This window comes from Limanda limanda, chromosome 8 (genome assembly GCF_963576545.1).
Source record: "Limanda limanda chromosome 8, fLimLim1.1, whole genome shotgun sequence".
Lineage (NCBI taxonomy): Eukaryota > Metazoa > Chordata > Actinopteri > Pleuronectiformes > Pleuronectidae > Limanda > Limanda limanda.
This window is the reverse complement of record NC_083643.1, coordinates 25,045,376-25,067,948: the sequence shown is the minus strand read 5'-3', so window position 1 is coordinate 25,067,948 and position 22,573 is coordinate 25,045,376. Positions and strand designations below refer to the sequence as shown.

Here is a 22,573-nt window from a genome sequence, read left to right as displayed (position 1 = left end):
CTGAGTTTCATCTCAGCTAGTCTGATCATTGTCAGTGCTGCTGCAGAGCTTGTGATCAGCTGTGCTCTAAGCTGTTCACCAACATTACCATGGTATCCCAGTCCCATCCCATCATAGTGCTAACATACTAATGAGCATCGTGGTTTTAATATAAGAGCCGGATTACGACACTGTATCTCTTCCCTGTAGTTAAATAACCAGTATTCCACAGTACTGTGTTGGACCCTGCGCTGCGTATTCACCATCTAACAAGCTAAGAATCAAACGCGTAGATTCAAAATCCCAATATGGAACTACATGGACACTTTGGCCTTGTGGTTAACAACAGTTCACTTAATAAACATAAGCAACATAACTGCCATTAACAAAAGCTAACGAAGGCTTCTAAATTACAACATTATTCTATACCAGTTGGTAGCATAGCGTAATACTAGCATTACTGACCTCCAGCTACAAGCACTGGTCCAAACATCTCACCTCATGAAGATTTTGGGTTGATTGCAGTTCTGTTAACAACCTGTTTGTGGATCGACCCACAGCAGCTCCGTTCACCGGACTTGTGCATAACTCTTCATTTGCTTTGTAACATTATGTTTAATGCTCAACATGATTTACTTAGTTCTGTCTGCACTTAGTACCCTTATTCATGTAGTATTTGGTTATTATTTTTTCTATTGGACTAGAGTCTAGACTCTAGAGTAGACCATATATCAGGAACTGATCAGCAGAGTTAATAATGATAATGATAATGATTGCAATCAAAGGAAAATAAGTCAATACATACATACAAGAAAATCACTTAAAGTGTATCTGTAAATATCGATTACATAACTCATTTTAGAAAGTATACTAATGATATATTATTATAACTATTTTTATATCAAAATGTGATTTGCCTGTAATGCCTTTGACTATAGGAAAACAATTCCATTACCTGATGATTTTCACCTGATTAGCAGAAAGTTTTATTTCCACCTAATGCTCCTCTTTGCCGAGTGTGGGAGCCTTGTAGATCTGCCCTCAAAGTTCTTGGTGAGGGTTCATGGCCGTTGGATGCCTGGCGGACAGTGGGGGTCTGTGGGGTAATGAGGCTGCCCTTTCACACACTTTCTTTTTCTGAAGGCCATCCGTCTGGCAGCATCACCAAACGGAACCAATTAAACAAGCTCACCGTCACCCTCGGAGGTCAGCAGCAACGCTCTGCTGTCGCTTGCCTTTCCTCTACGGCTCCTGTCACCTTCTCTATGATTAGCCTCCAAATTGCTTTCACATCTCTCATCCTCAATCACACACCCATACATTTAATGATAACATAGTTAATGTAATTACATGGACAACCGGGTTAGCTATGATTACACAGTCGTCTAATTGCACGGATGATCCATGCAATTGTAACATAACAGCTGTTTAGTTACTGATGACCTGTTTCATTAGTGATACCATTAATTACAGTGGATTGTCAAGCATCTGTGATTCTTGTTCAGGACCAAAGCACAATTTCAAATTTTTATTACATTGAAGTAGACTCAAAATAATTCAGGTTTAAGATTGTAACATTAGTTGTGTGTGTACAAGATAAAAATGAGCTCACAGACAGGAAGCGGAGCAAAAGCTTTACAAATTAAATATTTATCTTTTTACCTGTGTAAAAGAAGTTTGATGTAGATTGAAACAAAGACAATACTGTAACAGTAAATCGGTTTTCTGTCTATGCTGCAGCCACAGCCAGAAAAATTATGTTGTCCCGTGGTCCGACTGTCCATCCCACTGAACATGATATCTCTGAGGTTAGTCCTCCAAATTTGGTACAAAGGTTAATTTGGATGTAAGGATGAACTTGATGAGTATAGTTTTGTGGTCGAAGGTCAACACTTGCAGTTGAGTTGATTTTATTTCTGTTAAATAAAAGGGTAGGACTGTGAAGCTACCTAGAGGAGACAGAGACAAGCATGAGTATCAACATAAACAGAAAGTGACATAGAACATGCAACAGGAAATGGTGTGTGTGAGTGTATCCATGACAGTTACTCAATCATCTGATAAAGACATTGTGTAAAAGCCAGTTAAATGACATTTGGTAAAGATTTGTCAAAGCAGAAATTGATTTACTGTGTTATGATTCAGAAACGCTGACAACGCAATGGATTGAAAAAGGATTTGTTTGTTAGATTTATTTTAAAAAAATGACGTATCACAAATAAAGTTTTAAAATGTGTTGAACCAAATTGTTAACTGCCACAAACAAATGCATTGTCATAGAGCTACATATTCCTTCATATAACATATGTAGCTGAGTCTACAATTAACAGTGTGAGCATTGTCAGTTAAAATCTTACCAGGGTGAACAAAGCTTACAAACTGATTACGGACCTTTCTACTTTTTGTAAAAAGTAAATAGCATCTGTGGGTGTAAATTTAGCAGTGTTGACATTTGTTGCAATCTTATAAATGAGAAATTTACTCAATATTGTTAACATGTTTTGATGTTGTAAGATATCTTAAAGCTAAAATGAACCCTGAATGAGCCTGTTAGAAGCTTTTAGATATGACGATTACAAACACAGCACCAAACATTGCCCTCTCCCAATACAGCATTCTTCTCTGCTATTGATGGATCCTTGTTGTAGACTTTATCGCCCCCTACTGGCCTAGCATTCTTTTATGAGCATTTATATTCAATTTTGTGTTTTCGTGTGGGCGGAGATGTTCCATAAAACAAAAGTTTTGACGATGTGGAGACGTACGTATGTGTGTGTGTGTGTGTGTGTGTGTGTGTGAGTGTGAGTGTGAGTGTCAGTGTCAGTGTGTGTGTGTTTAATTGAAACAAAAGCACCCTTCTGTTGCCTTGGAAACTGGGGAAACTAAGTTTGGTTCTCGACCTTGCTTCTCGTCTTCAACAAGTCAAGGGGTCACTTGTCATCTGTGCACCTCACACATAAACACGCAGACCCCATGAAGGCATGTTATCTCAGGAGCGTGGCTGTGTGTGTTTATAGTGGCTTTGAGTCCTTCATCCCGAGCAGAGGGCATCACTTTGCTCCATTAGAGTTTGTGTAAGATGAACACTCAGAGCTGACACTGATGGCACTGTTTGCTGACTCTCAATCTCTGACCATCACCTGATGATGTGAAGTTATTACAAGCAATGTAACAACACTGACCTCCTACCTCTGTTACCCTTGTGGTCCATGACGAGCAGGTACCTGCACTTAAAATGAAAAAACCCTGTCCTGTGGGGTTTTGAGCCTGCAAATACAAAATGGTTAACAGGTTTGAGATGTAAATTATTTGCGACACATACATGTCTGTTTTGAGTCAAACATGAAGGTTTTCTGTTTGTTGGGCTTTGCTGAAACTTGAATGTCCTCATGAAGACTGTCTTAATCCCTCATGCTCCCTGTGACACAGTGAGATTCAGTTGAGCTCAACAGAGGCTGTATGTGACGGACCATTCAACAAACACTGTCTCCCAAAATAACCTGAAAAACTCAGTTCTGTAGATTCACAATGAAGCATGATCTCTTGGACATTATTAATAAATAGGTTGTGATACTTTGATAGAAATTTCACGTTACGACAACACTGGCCATGTTTTATCCATTTGAGATCCTCACCAAATGCCAGTTACAGGCATCTCAGAGATTTGCTGGTTCGGGCAAAGCTTAGAAACAGCCTGCAGCTCCTAACCTCTGACACCAGCCCCCGCACTTTCGAGCACAAATGGCTAAAATCCCATTCCAAATTAAAGTGACTATAGCTTCTGAACCACGAAAAGAAAGAAAACTCCCTAAGGTATCTTATAAAACAAACTTTCTGGGTGGTACAGAAACTGAGTAGTGGGCCTTTGAATTCAGTAAAAATGTAAGAGTTTGTCCACTTATAATAATTGACTGTGTGTGCCTTAGACACACCATCAGTAAACACAAGTATAACCATTCTACAGTGTTTTTTCATTGCAAGACTCAGGCGGAACTCCGAAAAGGACATTTGGAGACTCCAAATGGACACATGGTAACCGGATTATATTCTGAATTACTAAAAGGTCTTTCTTTCGTTTTTTCATCAGTTGGAGATAAAATACTTTAACTAGACCACTGTGACAGTTTTTTTCTTTGTTCTGTTCCTCCCTCCAATATTAAAGTTGACCTGTGCATATGTTCATATCTTCTTATGTAGTTCAGGTCCTGTTGAGTGGACAGACCATTTTTCTAATCTTAGTCAACATTGGCTTAGTTTAGCTGCTCCACAGTAAAAGCCTCTTAAGTGAAGCAATAGTGTCTGGAAGTGTTGGTTTGCAACCTGGCACAGCACAGTTTGTGCAGGCGAAACTGGGCCTGTGGATGAATCCTCATGAGTGTGTTGACCAACAGGGAGGATGTGTACTGCAGTCTGTCACTGTGAGTTAAAGGAAAGTTTTGTCTTTCAGGTGGGGGACTCAGGGGGATTTCACCACAACTCACCCACTGCCCTCGGTCAAAGTAAAGCTGTTCACAGAGAGCACCGGTGTGCTGGCTCTAGACGACAAGGAGCTGGGCCGGGTGAGTCCTTGCACACACACATACACATACAAAGTGCTTTAATCACATAATTTTAGACTTAATACTAACTAGAATTTACTAGATATTTTCGGGTCCCTTTTTATGACATTAAAAATAAAATGTGTTTTAAATACTAAGATAAATTGTCATATTTGTCAGTCACCTTTACATCCTCTTACTTCTGACAACACCAGAAAAGTCAACACCACAGCAGCTAGGTGGTTGGGGACGTGGTTATTCCAGTTCATTTTAAAAGCAAATGTCCTTTTGGAGACATGCTGGATCATGTGATTGTGTAGGGGACATCTGTTATACAAGAATTGTGCCATTTCATGTCTGCAGACAAATCTTGTCAGATATGAGCCACACATCCATGATGCAGTAGTCCAAAATATATCGAAGGCAAATAAATACAGGTAACTATTTAAAAACAGTTTGTGTCTTGAAGAATTAGGAATTTCTTTTCAGTTTTTAAAATGAGACAGGGTGTTTTTTGATTGATTACTATTTACATTTTCTGGTGTGGCTTGACTGAGTTTAAGGTCCCTAAACAATCAGCAACTGAAAGATAATTATGTTACCATCAAACCATGTTTCAAGGTTAAAAAACTATTTGATGGCTCGTTAGCTACCATTAGACAACAGCTAATGTTAGCATTCAACCACTTCCTTCCTAACATCACTGTTTAATCCCTTTATGTTATACAATGGGGAAGACTTTTACATACTGAACTACGAATGCATCTCTGGAAGTCAATTATTTAGGCCTATAGTTAAATGCACTGGAATTAACCTTAGTAATCTAAAGCTAAATGCTCAATCCAATGCTAAAGTGCTTTGAACTAACTTTTGTGTTGATCTAAACTGTATGAACACGACACAGAAATATGTCCCAGTGAGCACAATGTGACATAATGTTACTGACTTAACCAGAATATTTCTGAGGTCAGGTGAAAAGACACAAAGACTGTTTATCTTTGTCAGGGCCGGCAGAAATGGCAGGCGTGGACCCAATAGCAACGACACAGAAGCAGACTAGGATTAAGCAAAGTTCTTGGTTTTATTACGAAGCAGAGGTCAGGATCCAGGCAGACAGTCCGAAGCAAACAGAACCAGTAGGGAGTAGGCGACAGGGGAATCCAGAGAACAGAGCCGAGGTCAGGAGCCAGGTGGTCAGTCCAAAGGCAACCAATGTCCGACAGGGAGCAGGCGAGAGAGAGGTCCAGAGAACAGGCAGGTAGATAACAAGGAGGTCAGGCAGGCGATGAGTAAGGTAGGTAAACGCTGGAAGGTAAGGTACGAAACACTAACGATCTGGCAGAGGACAAAGGAAACTGGCAGGCAGATATACTGGTGGTAACTAATGAGTCGATTGGAGACAGGTGCGTATGTGGGTGGAGCCAGTGTGGATGTGCAGAGCAGGAGAGGAGTGGCTGACTCTGAAACGACACAGGGATTAGTAATTGGAAATCTGACAAGTAGAAACATTAATAGGAAGGTGAATTTGTGACAATCTTACATTGTTGGCATAATTAAATCGAGTATGTTTTACTAAAAGTCTTAAATAAATGTGTCCAAGATATGAAATTATGTATTTAAAATAAAAAATGTTCCTCCAGATTTGAACTATCATTGTCTTCACAGTTGTAAAATGAAAACATGTATGTGACTTATTATATGAATTACATGACTTATAAAGCTGGATCAAAGCATTCCAACGTTATTCTTTTCATAAAATCATTCAAGCTTATTACCATGAGTGTGATGTCAGAGGAAAATGGCTGCCATTTGAATATGATCAATTAAGATTAAGGTTTGGATTTATTTCAAAGATATTCGAAATCAAATGCTGTTGAGAATTCAAAGACCAACCAACTATTCAAAAGCAAACTCTGCTGGCTGGTTTTATTACTGTGAGATCAACATATGCCCAATTCATTAACAACAGGACTTACTCTAAATTCTTGTGCACATTTCATCCCTCAGATTTCTTAAAATTCCATCATCTGGTGTTGAGTCCGAAACCCAACAATGTGTTGATCCGTCTGGCAGTGTTGTCTGACGTCTGCACCCTGGCTCTGGCAATCACTGCTTCCAACTGATTATGTGCTATAAATCACAAATATATAGTTTTGGTGATTTAGGCTCACTTGGAACAGCCTTCATGACAGCCAACGACCCCTATGTAACCTCAACTGCTCTGTAGTTGCCATGGTGGTTGATCCAAGGCTCTGCTTAACATGTTGATTTTTGTTCACTGATGAGCAGCTTGTTTTAAACAGTAGGAAATGTTGGGTTTCCATTGATGGTATCCAATTTAGGCTAATTTGAATAAGTACAAAGTAAAATAAGAGGATTTTTTCAAATTATAGTGCAAACGATTTTCAACCATAAGGACAGGTTTTTGCCCTTTTGTAATTACGGACTGATTCTGATTTAATGGTGAGTCTGCCTGGAAGCTGCAGGGTGGAAATTTCATCTCACTGTTGGGGGTTCAGAAATGTTCCAAAAGCAATTCTTAAAGGGACACCAAAGGTCCCAGCAAAGAGTATTGTTGTAATAATACATCTATTTAGAGGAAACCCGAGGTAATGATCATAAGCCTGGTTCTTTGAGTATTATTAGTGAGAGATCTCACTATGGGGAGAAAGCCTCTCTGCTACCTTCATTCATTAAAAAAATTCACTTTCTAGCTTCCTACCCTAATCCCATACCCTAACCTTCAACCTAAACCATCACAACTAAATGCCTATAAAGCTTAGTCCACAAACAACCATTTGTAGGTGTGTTAACAAGTGAGGACTGTTTCTAAAATGTCCTCAGTCTAGGTCTGTAACTGGCCCTCACAAAGATGTGCACGTTTTTTGTAGCTTATTCACAACTTTGTCTTTTCACAACTGGACTTCTACGACGCTCTATTTAGCTCTGTCTGGCCCCCAGTTATGTTACATAACTATAACACCCCATTCTCCAAACTGTAATTTAGGATCTTTAAAACTACACCGGCTGATAGTTCCTAAGGCAACGCTGGTAACTATCGGTGACCAAGCTTTTTCCATCAGGGTCCCGAGGCTCCATTAGAGTTGCCAGAACTATGAACCTGCTTTTAAATCATTGATTAATTATTTTAAGAGAAAAGCCTCCAAATACCTGATTTTTTACTGGTTTTAATGGATGTTGTGTTTATATTTTTTATATTGTCTTTCTTATTTTTGTATTTTTTCAATCACTTTGTAATCTTGTTTAGGTAAAGTTCTAGACATATTGTTATTATTATTATTATTATTATTATTATTTCATTACTAATGGTTTCCTCCCCCCTCCCTCCCACAGGTGGTCCTGAACCCAACCACCAACGGACCAAAGCAGGCTGAGTTCCACCGAATGGTCGTCGCCAAGAACAGTCAGGACACGGAGCTGAAGATCAAACTGGCTGTCCGCATGGACAAACCCCCCAACATGAAGCACAGTGGGTGAGTCTGCAGCTGCTTCTCACTTCTCACATTCAGGATAAAGGTTCAGTGTAGCAGCAGAACTCATGTGTTGTACAATTAGATTTCATCCAGGAATGGGGTTTAAAATAACTGCTTCCACTTCCATCTTCAAAAAAATATAGTTGAATATGTCAAGCTGGTATTTCTAAGATTAAATGTGCCACCTGCAGATGGTCTCATAACACACCAATTAGATTAGATCTGAGATGGAGCGACCTGAAGAAGGAACGTCACTGATTTATGCCAACATATTGAGTTTTAGAACAATAATGTATTTGGTTTTATCAAGCACTTAAAGTATCTTGTCATGTCCTGTCCATGGACTTGGAGTCAGTGGTGTCCTTGTTGGGGGGGGGGGGGCTAAGTGGAAGTGACTTTCCAGAGCCCCAATTGGGAGGGGGGCCCTTAAAAAGCCTGAATGATTTAAAAAAATAAATAAAGATATTATTAATTACTTTATGAAAGTGGCTGAATTGGCTGACTGAAATTCACTGGTGTTACCTGTCTAACCAACTAAAAATAAATGATATAGTCCTTGCCACACACGGGGAATCAGAATTCATGCTATCGACGGAATGAGACCACCTTTCAAAACAGTGTAAAATAATTGTCCAATGATGGCATATTTATATCGGTCATTGTAGGTGATGGCTACTGTTCATAAGTGATTACCCTAACAAACACTAAATATTTTTTTTTTTAAATCAAAGAGGAAGGGGGCCCACAGACTGCTTGTGTGCTACACTCCTGCCTGCAGTTAAAGTGTGTAATGCAAAATACTTTGTCAGATAAAAAGAACATTTATCGGTTAACCCTCCACAACGCCAGCTTTCCATAACTCTCTGTGTTACTGAGTTACTGCCCATTCATGTGTGAATCAGAGGAGTAAACGTAACACGTCCATTAACTCCCAAAACAATTCCCTAGAAATGACTATAATAATATCATATGCAGTATGTTTTCTTGCAGTGAATCAATGAACATGAAGTGTGTTACTTTTTGTCTGTGGACTTGCCGGAAGCATTAGCAGGCTGACAGCTCCACCTCCTGGTTGTAGTACAGGAAGTACAGACAGATGTTATCATACAATCCTGAGATGGTACCTGATGGTAACTGCTTATTGGTTGGTCCATTCACACCTACAGCCGATTTAAAATCTCCTAACAACCCAACATCAGTCTGCATGTATTTTAACTGTGGGAAGAAACCACAGGGGAGGACAATCAAACTTCACACAGAGAGACCTGAGTGTGCTCATTAAGATCGATGTCCAAGAATGTGTGTGTGTATTTCTACCAGGAGAGGGCAGCAAAATCTTAACCCTGACGAGGAAACATTTTAGTGGATTCAACAGTACAATGCCATGTGTGTTCTGTCAACCCTTTGAACATTTTCCTTCATAGACATGAGGAAAACTGTATTCTGAATTTTCATCTTCAAATTTTGAATAATCATTAAAGGTAGAGTGAATAAAAGGTTTTATAAATACAGTGATTTAAGTGTTAGAAGTAAAATCACAGTTTTTAGAACAGGCAACAGAAATAGTTTCCATTTGCACAAGAACAAATATAGAAAAGGTGCAGAGTTCTCAACACTCTTTACACAATCAACAAAAACACAGGGGGTGGATCCAGGACTTTTTTTTGTCACTGCCCTTGAGTATTGTATTTTTCTGTGCGTATAATACACTTGATGTAAAAAAAATCTTGCTTGTTAAGGGGACTGATATTTAAGGGTGTGTGCAATTTGGTACAGATCCAAATAAGAATCCTCACCTGGCAAATTAAATGTGGTTTCATACAGAGACTGTTTGTCCTTGGTTTGTTTGATTTGGGTTTAACCACAACTTTAACACTATTTAAAAAAATATTTTAGATGGGTTAGGGTTAGGAAAGATCCCTGCAACTCTGCACCGCGTCAAATTGTCTTATATGTCACTGTAACAAGTTTCCCATGAAAGTTGACATGTTTTCACATCCTGTTTATTCTCAGCTTTCACAACTCACACAGGATTATGTTCAGTACAAACAAGTTGAACACTACTGTTTGCAGAAAACATTCTACATTTAAAATAAATGTTGCTTAAATACTGATGAAACAAAAGGGAACCTGAACTTATTAAAAGCTGTGATCACTGCATTTCCCTTGCTATCAGTCTTTGAGGTAAGCTATCAGCTATACACACCCTCGATATATTTCTGTATTTGACACTCCATCTTACATCTTCTGTGTTAAAACTAACCCGAACTGTGGCAGTCGACAGCTCTGATAATAACTCACTGACTGAAAGAAAGGTGTACACAGATCAGGTGCATTTTAAAAAACTCTCCACAAGGGGTCAGTGTGAGTCTCCCTGTGAGTCCGGCCTCTCTCTGGTCCACTTCAAGATATTCTTTGAGTGCTGAATTTGGCTTTCTGGCGTTTTCAGATTTGTTAAAGACACAATCTTTGAGACTTTGACTAAAAGGGCATGCAGGGTCTGTATGCAGCATTTCTGATAAATACAGTCATATAAATAGGGACAAATAGAGTCCAAGAAGAGGCCCTATGATGCAGGAGTGTCTTTAAGCTAAGAAATAGAGCACAAACAGAAAATGTGTGGGTACATTTGTATTATTTATTTATTTTCCTTGGTTCAGGCTGCAAAAAGAAAAACTGTGAAAAGGAATCTGAAAAGGCTAAAGACATGAATCCATTAAAAGGCCAACAGATGCAAGAGCGCATTTTACTTTCAGGGAGTAATGGGGCCAAAAAAGAAAAAGTGCACAAATAGGAAACATGCACAGTGGGCTCCAAAAAATAAATATATTTACATAGATACATATATTTTAAGAAATCTGGTTTTCACTTTTGAACAAACAAAAACAGACATTTTTATTTTATTTTATTATATACAATCTTTAATTAGCCAGCTTGGTGAGTTGAATTCACGTTTTCCAGTCAACTCAATGACAAGTGATTCTGTTTTTATTGTCAAGCAACTATCTGTCTTTTTTAAAATTTAATATCATACCTTCATTTAATTCTAGAAAATTGTTGAACAGTTTTCTCTGTAAAAAGAATTAGTCCAGTGTCCCTTTGTAGTATAAATATGTAAGAGTGAATATCCAGCTAAATGACGGCATCTCTGCAGCGACAACTGTTAAATGCCTGCAGTGAACTCTTTGGCGTCTGCAGCCGTGGTGTTATGCGGCTGAATGGATGTTTGAAAGTCTGCAGGAGGAATGGTTGGCCAAATCATTTTCACAAGTGGCCGGCAAGCGCTGCCTTGTGTTAACCCGGAGTCGTGCGGGATGTGCAGAATGGCCCAGATTCTCCGTCCAGACGTGCCACGGCCTTGACTGGAGGCCTTTTTTTTAAGGGCGAGCAGCAGGGCTGAAGAAAGAGGTCTCGCCATCGATTGATTTTCCTCACTTGCACTTGCCTGTATCCCACGCTTCAGGAGGCCCGGGAGCAGCCATTGATTTGAGAGGCCACGCTGGTCATTCTTCTATTTTACTCTAGACTTCCTCAACGAGCTGTTATCTATGTCATGGCCTCTCTCAGTTCAGGACTCATAACTGTCTCCATCTAGTTTCCTGATTAGGGAAGAAAATTCACAAAATGGATCTGATTCCTGAAACACATACAAGAAGACAATTGTTTGTCAGAAATCGTAACTTTAAAATGTTTATAAGCTAATATTCTTTAAAAAGTACCCAGCAAGCTAAAACACGTGAATTACAGTCAGGAGGACGAATTACTTATTTTTGGCCTCAGACACCTTCCTTGTTTTTTTATTGTCGTACCCCTTAAGTGTCTTAGATTAGTCGCATGTAAGTGATCACCTTCTTGGATAGCAGGGCAGCAACAGCAGTTATTTTCATTATCGATCAAATCAATTAATTAATTATTAAGTAATTCATCACAGAAATTCCCATCCCAGTTTCTCAGTATGTCTTTAGCTTTAACGCCCATCTTAACAAAGCATAAGGTGAAATCTGGTATTCTTGCTGGTGATGATGCAATGAAGCATTGAATTATCAAAATAACTATTGGTTGATTTTTTCGATACATCATCTAATTGAGTGATGATGCAGGTGCACAACTTATCAATGAGAGTTGAAAATTATAGAAATTGGATTCAAAATATATTGTTAAATTATAAGATTAGTGTATTGAGCAAAGAAATTACTGATATTAAGGCAAGAATGTTACACAAAGCTTCCAGTATGACTGAAATCATCCATCACCATCTCATCTCAAGGTCCATTTGGAAGCTTTGTCCATCATGATTCTTCTCTTCTCATCTCTTATGTAGTTTAACATTTAAGAGCAGAACCCTTTTATTCTGATCATTTCAAGTGTGCGTGGATGACTGTGATCCATCCATGATGTGTGACTATTAAATGTCCGTGTTGACCTTGCAAGCAGCGTTTTCAGGACCAGTGACTCATTTTCAATCAACCTTGACAGTGAATACAAACATTTTTTAATCATATGTGGTTCATGTAACGCCCAGGATTACACAGATACATGCATGTATGTGTGGTCTTATGTGAACATTTTAATTTAGAATTTGTCACGTCTCAATTTATTCAAACCAAGTGAAAACTTTTATTCAGCAGCATCTTTAACTATTTTATAAGGTCAAGCCATCATTGTATTTTATTGTATTTTGATTTTATTTCACAGTTCCCTTCCAAATTATTTGTACATATAAAAAAGATTTAATACAGAAATTGCTTTCTTTAAATGTTGTGGCTGTGATGTTTTAATGTCCCTGTACAGCAACTTGACTCTACCTGCTTTATAAATGCTTTAGTTTGATGTTGTGTTCATCATTGTGTTTCAGGTATCTGTATACACTAGGGCAGAGAGTCTGGAAACGCTGGAAAAAAAGATATTTTGTTCTTGTTCAGGTAAGAAACTTGAGTCAATGAGATTTGATGACATGCTGGATGTGTTATTAATGTGAACATAGTTCAACAACCTTGGAGAAGAAAGACTTCATGTTAAAAAGTAGAATGGGTCTTGACAGTAATGAACTGTTAATCCAATCATTGTTTTTAACAGCCGCAGTGGAAATATGTTTTTTGTGTATTTAAAATGCATTCGATTCAGCTGTCAGCCTTTGCAGAAAACATGTCCTCATACGGAACCTTCCCTTTCTAAAGCTCTAATTTACTAAAAAAAAAAAAGTGTTTAAGGTTATTAAAGAAAATCCTCTCACATCGTTCCTCCAGCTGAAAGGTTTGTACATCTAGTCTGAGCATGCGAATCCTGCTGAGGCAAAGTTAATTAAGTTTTGGTCTCTGAAAGTCTCCTTTACTCTTTTTCATTTCAGATGGTTTTTTTTACTTTCAGGGTACTTTGTGATCACTCAGGGTCTTTGAGACCAAGGGTAGAGATTAAAATGAAAATGTATATTCTATGCAAAACAAAGCTCTGGTTACCTCCGTGTGGCAGACTGTAAGTCCTCTAAAGTCATCAAAAGATTTAGTTTGATTGAGTATCACTTATATTTATTGATTTTGATTGAGGATGTCAATGGTTCTTTGAGTGTTTGACAACATTTCTAAAATTCATAAATACTCTTTTTCACCACTTGTTTCAAAATTATTCTGTGTAGTGTTTTATTAAAGAACATTTTAAAGCTGTTTCACTAGCTATGCCTCTAATTAGACAACCAATATATCTGTAGAAAGTGAAGCATCGGTTTGATGTAATTTTAACATTGCAATGAAAGTACTGCACTGTAGTATATTGGTAGAAGAAGTCGCAATCAACAGAGAAGGATCAGCTGATTTCAGAGAACTTAGTTTTATAGTCTCATTGTCACCGCTGTCATACTGTGGGTTTTGCCCACAGCTGGCTTCTGTTTTCAAAGACAAAAAACCCTGTACGCTACCTCTCCGTCAGCAAGCAGCCGACTGAAACAGTAAGGGATAAACATAAAGAGGAATGTAGCAGCTGAAGAGCCTTGTGTTTCTCTCAGTAGCTAAAGGTAAAGCGGCTCACTGTTGTGTTCCTAAGAGCATGTTTGCTAATTAGTTCACCACCTTTACAGCTGAAAAGTTTCAGAGTTGATACATTGAGATTTCATTAACATCAAGAGAATATGTTAGGACACATGAAACTGCCTCAGGAACTGACTGAGAACCTAACATATACTGTATCAGCTTCTGCCGTGTGCTGTGAGTCACTTTGTGTGTTTGTCGTGCAGGTGAGTCAGTACACATTCGCCATGTGCAGCTACCGAGAGAAGAAGGCTGAACCTCAGGAGCTGATGCAGCTGGAGGGCTACACAGTGGATTACTGTGACCCTCAGCCAGGTACAGACACCTCCGCTATCTCACTGACTCCATCAAACATCACTTGCAGTCCGGACTTCCTCACAATGACTGTTGTACTGACGAGTAGAGCTTTGCTGATTTGGATTTGTGGGGGACAATACCAATAAGGGTTGCTAAAAGAAGAAATGTTGAATAACACAGATATTATACCTCTTTTACATCAAAATATACATGCTTTTTTAAAATGCGGGTAAACCTGCTACAAAGCAGAGATTAAAATCCTCTCCTATTGCCAGTAGAGGAGTTTGTCTAGATGTATTTTGGACTAGATGCTCTGTTTGAAGGCTTGATTATGAAGTTATTTGAATATTTACAAATTTGAACCCAGAAGTTCCATTTTCACCCGAGCTCTCTTTGTTCATTGATCATGATGACAATATCAAATGTTGCAAACTACCAGTAATTTAAATATAATTTTGAGTATGTTAATTACTTGAGGAGTTTACATTGTTTAGACACAGGATCCAGTAACAGCATATCCCCACACAGGCTACTGTCTTCTTACACTAGATATTATTATGGTAAGGCTCTCTGGCACATCACATTACATAAAACTCGTACTTATTTCCTCCTCATCTTCTGCCATCAGGTCTGCAGGGTGGTCGGGTGTTTTTTAATGCAGTGAAGGAGGGCGACCTGGTGATGTTTGCCTGTGATGATGAGCCGGACCGGCTGCTGTGGGTCCAGGCCATGTACCGGGCCACCGGACAGTCCTACAAACCAGTCCCACCGCTGCAGAACAAAACCACAAACTGCAGAGGAGGAATTCAGAAGCCAGCATCTCCCATCAGTAGGTTCTGATCCTCACTACCTTTGTTTGTCAAATATCCTAAGCTACGACTGTGCAATAAAAGTGAAGGTAATTAAGTCTGATGGTGCCTTTCATAAAGGTGTAGATAGTAGAGGTGTTTTTTGGGGTTGAACGTACATCCACTGTAAAATGTTGTGGTGTTTAAAACGTTGTGTGTGAGGTTCTTTGTATCAATGTGGTATCAGGCTCTCATCCTGTAAATGTCCCATTTTGCCCACAAAAAATATATGCAGCTTGTTGTCAGCATGACGTTAGCCTGTCGTCAGCTTTCCTTCAAATAGACGATAGCCTGTCGTCAGCTTTCCGTCAGCATGACGTTAGCCTATCGCCAGCTTTCCGTCAGTATGACGTTAGCCTGTCGTCAGCTTTCCGTCAGCATGACGTTAGCCTATCAACTTTCCTTCAGTATGACGTTAGCCTGTCGTCAGGTTTCCGTCAGCATGACGTTAGCCTATCATCAGCTTTCCGTCAGTATGACTTTAGCCTGTCGTCAGGTTTCCGTCAGCATGCCGTTAGCCTATCATCAGCTTTCCGTCAGCATGACGTTAGCCTATCATCAGCTTTCCTTCAGTATGACGTTAGCCTGTCGTCAGCATGACGTTAGCCTGTCGTCAGCATGACGTTAGCCTATCATCAGCTTTCCGTCAGTATGACGTTAGCCTATCGTCAGATTTCCGTCAGTATGACGTTAGCCAGTCGTCAGCTTTCCGTGAGCATGACGTTAGCCTATCATCAGCTATCCTTCAGTATGACATTAGCCTGTCGTCAGCTTTCCGTCAGCATGACGTTAGCCTATCATCAGCTTTCCGTCAGCATGACGTTAGCCTATCATCAGTTTTCCTTCAGTATGACGTTAGCCTGTCGTCAGCTTTCCGTCAGCATGACGTTAGCCTATCATCAGCTTTCCTTCAGTATGACGTTAGCCTGTCGTCAAATTTCCGTCAGTAGGACGTTAGCCGATCGTTAGCTCGTTGGCAGCCTGTACGCAGGGTTTTTGTACAAAGATTTCAGGAAGCAGAGGCTTGTGGCTTTTAATTTCCCCCAGAGTCTGTTTGTCTTATTTGGGTTTTGAAGATTATAACCTTTATTCCAATGGTATTTTAAACAAAGGCATTTAATATCTCTTTTTTGTATTTTGTATCCTGCTCTGCAGGATCTGCTGGACAGATTTCTTAGAAGAAGCACTTAAATTCCTCACAGTCTTATACACAAGTTGGCAAGTAAGGTGTCTCTGCTGTCATGGCCACTCGTGTAATTCAGTTTACAACTTGAATTTGTCGATACAGACTTGACACATGCTGAATCTTCCAAAAAATGTCAAAAATTGAATGGTTTCGATCCTTTTTTTAAACTCTTTCTTTTCATCGCTTTTGCCATTAATTGTGGTCTACGTCTTTCATTGTCACACGTTCTTTCCATTAATTCTTTACCTTCTTCTCTAATCCATCCGCACTTTTCATCACATCTTTTTTTATCTTCTGCCAAACAATCCCTTATTCCTTCATGTCTTTCCTATTTTGTTTCATTTTTCAATTTTTATAATAATCCGGACTTGATGAAAGTTGAACAGTCCTTCACTAAAGACAGACTAAGAGACAGACTGACAGCGGGATCTCAGACTGAATTTATTGGAGGTTTGGGATTTGTCCGCAGAATGCTAGACAGATGAAGACAAAATAATAATAAACTTTTTTCCTGTTATTCATTCCTCTTTTTTTCCTGCTTTTATTTTCTCTTTCTATTCGATCCTGCTTCCTCATTCATTAAATTGTTCTTTCTCTCTGTCGCCCGTGGCTTTCTTTAATCATTCTTCATACCTCTCCCCAGTCCAAATTTCTATTTTTATCATTCACGGCTTCTGTCTATTCTTTTTTCGTTCAGTTACATTTTCTTCTACAGCGTAATTTTCCAATTAATTCCCTCTGTCTTTATTTTTACCTGTTCGGCCTTTTTGTCCATTCTTCACATTTTTTGACTTATTCTATTTCCTCCTATTTCCGCAAACTTAATGCCGCGAAACACTCTGGCTTTTTCCCTCAAGGTCGGACAAACAGGCTGAATGTATTTTATCCCTCATAAAACATGCACATTTTGAAAATAATATTTCCATTTAATAATTAAAACCCTAACACTTCATTGTTTACATCCATATTTATTTACTGGTAGTTGTTCTCCTTGCTGCCCTAGTTGAAACATTTTAAGTTGATCAGCAATAAACAGACCTGGGAATCACAAGTAAAAACATTGCTCTACATTGCTTATAGTGGTCAAAAACTGTACATGGCCACCATAATTTGTGCTTTTCTGGTATTTTTTTCCTCTATTTCACTGGTTCACCATTTTCATTTGTCTCTGCTTTCTGCCAGACTATATTTTGTCGTACACACAAACAAGTAAACACACGTCTTGTCTCTTTTTGTACACCATTCATTCGTATCAATTATCATTTGTGTGAGCGGTTTTCATCAGCCGCCTCCTTTGGCCGAGATTGTGACATGAATTGCTTCATAGTTAGGGCTGATTGTTACAGCATTTGTGTAATTTGGTGTGGCGGCAGCCCGCTTCCCGCCTCTCATTAGCATTTAATGGAAGATATTGAAGAGTTAATGGCAAGAGGTGCTGACACGCTATTTGCAGGTGGCAATAGATGGTGTCCCTGAAATAGCTCTTAACTGGATGTTAAGTGCCGCTCTGTGTGTGAATGTGTACGTGTGTTTGTGTGCGTTTCAAAGATTTGATAGAAAATTGTTCTCGCTTTAATAGCCATTGTGTTGATGAACCTGGATCTTTGTCTCTGCTCGAAAGGCAGATGTTAGAAAACATTAACGGCTAGATTTATACAGGCATGCACATACACACAGAAACGCTCACACACACACAGAAACAAAGATGGGTTATTTAACATGAATAAAATCATACTTTGTTCTATGTGTTAGTGTCGACATCTGGGAGCGAACAGGTGAGACAATGAGAGCAGAGGCACAACATCTCTCCTTTGTTCGACAGAGGTTTAGGACTGTTTTCAGCTTTGTCTCTGGATAGGTCTCGGAGCATAAAGAGCGAGCGGGCGGCTGCAGATTTTATTGACCAGCGTGGGAGAGCAAATAATGAAGCTGTTTACACGTGGATATCTCACACACACTTGGCAGCTCCAGATGGTTATTGTTGTCACCATGCTGAATGGATCCTGCTCTGCAAATTCACAGCCTCTGTTTTCAGGTATCTGCTCTTCTTCGTTTTCGGATGTCTTTCATTGTTTTCACTGGAGATTTCTCTACATTCGTAGTGCGAAAAAGACATTACAAAAAGACGAAATAGATAAGAACTAACCGTGATAACAAAAAATGCCTCAGTGGAACTCCTTTGTTAGTCATTTGTTGTTTCCAGACATGGTCTCTATGTAAAATCCGGAGAACTGGCTACAGAGTTTACCCGCAGTTTGCTTTGCACACATGCACAACACAGCTGGTGGTTTCTGCACAGACAGTTCACAGTTCATAACAGCATCAAATACTCTGCGTTATTCAGGCGAGAGGTGGAGCAGCCGAGTGCAGCAGACAGAGACAGGAAGTGACGTATTTACTACGCGGCCTGGATCATGTGATTCTGTTTACAGCACCATGACACCATTGTCAGCACGTATCACCACAAACTCTCTTGATATCACCACTGTTGTTCTGTGTGACACCGCATTCTCACTGGGAGATATTTGTTTGATTTTGAAGCATCATCAACACTCCATTCACGCATGCACTTCTGGAGGAGGAAATACGGAGTCCAGTGCACGTCTGAAAGCAGCTATTGTATCATTTTAGGTAAATGGATAGGATAGGCATGTCTGAATGGGGGGGAGGGGGAGAGAAAACATGAGCCCCACTTATTGATCTGATTTCCAGGTTTGGAGTCAAAAAGAGAATTCCAAAAGTGACTTAGTAATTTGTCTGTAATACTGTTAAGTTCCTACTAGAATGGCACTCAGTGCATACCTCCACTAGCAGTCCCCTTATGAAGCCACATTTAAATTCACGAGATCCAGATCTATTGCTCACACAAAATCATCAGTCCTCTAAACATGTCTGATTGTATTCATCAATATCCATGAATTTTTCTCTGAGAAATCAACAAAAACATGGGTAGTCCCCAGGCTGGAATCAAACCATGGATGTTGCAGTTGTGCACCTTAACCAATGACCATTAGACCAACAGATGCCGCGACCACCAGATGCCGCGACACCCTAAAATCTTTAAGCACTAGTGAAATGGTTAGATTATATTAGAGAAGCTTGGTTAGAAGAAAAACTATGAAAAGTAAGGAGGAATTTGATGGCACTTAATAGAGCACATACTTCTGCCAACATACTCCTTACTTTCAATCAAGCTGCACTCAAGTTTACAAATTCAGATATAAGTCCTTTGATATGCCAGATAAAAAATGAAAAAAAAAATGGTCCAGGATTTATTAGCTATGAAACTGGACACATACATCGATGGAGGTGACAATTGAGATTATTGAAATGAAAAAAACCAAAATCTTTTCCTGATGTTCTAGCAAAGTATGTAAGAAACAAAAGGAAAGAAAAGGACAAACAGACAAGTGTGAGTTTGCTAAAGAATCTCCAGCAGATATCACTTCCTGTCACCCTCCTGCCTGTGCACTGCAGCCAGCAGCTCCCATCCACTCCATTCAAGTGGACCAGCGTTCAAACGACACAGAAAGTTCACACAAGTGGAAATCATCAAAGGCTGTGAGGAGTTTTGGTTGTGACCCTTGACCTGAAATTCACTTTTATCAAACAGACAGTGAATTCCATCTTCAGTATGAACAGATGGGCCGGTTGGGGGCTGAGAGTCACTCCTGAAGATGCACCTGTCAGATGTGTTTTTGAAGAAGCAGGTGGTCAGTTTGACATCGAGGATGATCCTGAGGAGAGACGTCCAAGCTGTCCTTTCGTCTTAACCTTCCGGGGACTCAGTGGCGCCCTCAAACACAGCATAACAGCTGAGCATGTGTTCATGTGCTTCTCTTAAACTTTTACCTACTTTACTGTGGTTTTCTCCGTTTGAGCTCTATGGTGCAATAGGCCTCGCTCAACCAGACAGAGGCTGATGGGCTTGTCTGTCCACATCTTCATCTCTGCTCGCCCCGTCACCGCCATGCTCTGACGGGCAGATCAAGTCACATCTCTCTGGCCAGTTCACCTGAAACTGAAACGTGCTCTGCCCTCCTCCTCCTCCTCCTCTTCGTCTGCATCAATAACCTGCCATCAGCGCCCAGCACCACCTCTCACAGTAGTGTGTCACATGGATGTGACTGTTGCTGTGACGATACCAATGGATCACAGACAAGATGGATATGGAAAGATCGAGTGCAGAAAATCACCCTCTTACCTCAACACACACACAGACGCACACACATACACGCACACACACATCCTGACCGTAAAAAAAAATTAAAGAATAGCGTAGTTAGTTTGTTCTTCAGTGTCGTAGAGTAAAAAAAAGAAAGCTCTGTTTTTAATTCCACAATTTCTTCCATCATGCAACTGCACACATTAGTTGGAATAATTTTAGTCTCAAATAAACCAGACTTGATTGTATTGGCAGACGTTGCATGTTGCATGTGACCATCACACTGATGAGAAACTTTTCTCAAAACACAAAGTGAAGAAACCTGGAGTCAGTCTGACACAGAATCACACCATCTGTGCCAGAAGCGTTGACATCCGTCCATATTTTCTGTCACACACTTATTAACACACCCACCCCCCCACCCTTGTCCTTTAACACACACACACACCCAGGAGATAATAGCTGAAAGTTGGACTTGACACGGATCGACATCACCCCTCCACCGTCTGTCCCACAATCAATACTCCCCTCCTCCCCCCCTCCTCTTATTATCAGCACTAATCTATATCTCTTTGTCTCGTTTTCTTAAGAGTCGCTTCCTTCGCTCCCTGTCTTTTCTCTCAATTACATTAAGGACAATCCCGTGTTTTGGAGGTAACGAATGTAAAATGACCTACATCGGAATTGGACAGAGGGAAAGCAGGCCACAAGAGCCAAAGGGCAGCCAGACACAGAAAAGTGGGAGAGTCAGAAGAAAAGAAGGCAAAGAGAGGAGCGTTGATTGGAAGTTGATTGTGGAGATTTCACATTTGTTGTCTTTTTTTTCTTGTTCGGACAAAAGCGACAAAAGAAAAGAGTTAGGAGGGGGATGGCGAAACACAAACGTCTGAGAATCCTTGCAGGCTTCTCTGCATCCACACAAAAACAAAATGGCAGCGTTAATAAAAAAGCGATCACTAATGCTCGTCTCGGGCACGAGGCCGCGGGCGTCGCAAGCGTGGAAAACAGCGCCGGCATTCTTCAGGGAGCCGTGGTCTTTTGTGGGGCCATGTGTCACACTCAGAAACTTCCCATCCCGAAATGTACTCCTACAATAATGGCCGGGTGGAGAGTGTTAGGCTTTTCATTTGCCGGGGCCATTAACAGGACGCCTGAAAGGACTGGAAATGAACCCAGGCTTGCTCAGGCTGGGACGCCCTGCACCTCTTCTGCTACTTTTATCTTTCCTGTTTGTTGATTCTTCTGTCGCTGACCCTGAAGCCTCGTTTTCATCTGCTGCTGCAGGCGCTGTACGGTCCAATGTGTGAGAAGAGCTGAAAATGTCTGTATAGCTGTGTGAAATGACTTCACTAGACACCAGCAGTCATGTAAAGTATAAGTCTGCTGATGTTTTTCTTCCTTATTGTTTTATATATCGAATGAAAATACCCAGAGTAACAATTGTTCTGTATATTAATGCTGATGTATCATGTTCTTTTGAGTCATAGAGATGCATCGTTTCTAAGAAATATTAAATACATATCAATGAGCCATAATGTTGCACTGGGGGACAGGTTCCTTCATCACCATGAACACACATTGTTATTATTATAAGAACAAAATTGTATAAAAACCATCCTGCTTCCACAAACACTATAGCATCAAATGTTGATTAATCCGCCCAGAAAATATTCCCTAACAAATTTGTTACCTTTTCAGTTTGAGTGTCATTCTCTGAATTACAGTTGATAACTACTTCAGGAAATCATTGCAGCTTGTTCACCACTGCATAGGAGGATAGGTTTTCACCCTCTTGGTTTGTTGGTTGGTTTGTCTGTAAGCAAGAACGACTGGATCACCACAAAATGTGGTGGAAAGATGTTTTATGGGTCAGGGAAGAACCCATTAAATCTTAGTGCTGATCCATATAAGGGGGCGGGAAGAGGATTTTTTTGGTTACTTTTTTCCAATTCCTTTGTATCTACATATATATATGTCCTGACTTTGTATACTTACTGTAAATTATATAAGCATACTGCTGGATGTGTTTTGTGATTTTTTGGTGAA

The 22,573-nt window shown here is 39.9% G+C and overlaps 1 protein-coding gene across 1 annotated transcript in view; it reads left to right on the top strand.

The window, feature by feature from the left end:
- Window positions 1-22,573, top strand: part of LOC133009352 (calcium-dependent secretion activator 2-like) — a 113,822-nt gene that overhangs the window by 17,611 nt on the left and 73,638 nt on the right. The window contains exons 5-9 of the mRNA XM_061076835.1: window positions 4,427-4,538; window positions 7,872-8,011; window positions 12,867-12,933; window positions 14,238-14,346; window positions 14,957-15,157. Coding sequence (XP_060932818.1) covers window positions 4,427-4,538; window positions 7,872-8,011; window positions 12,867-12,933; window positions 14,238-14,346; window positions 14,957-15,157 — 629 coding nt within the window. The remainder of the gene's footprint in view (window positions 1-4,426; window positions 4,539-7,871; window positions 8,012-12,866; window positions 12,934-14,237; window positions 14,347-14,956; window positions 15,158-22,573) is intronic.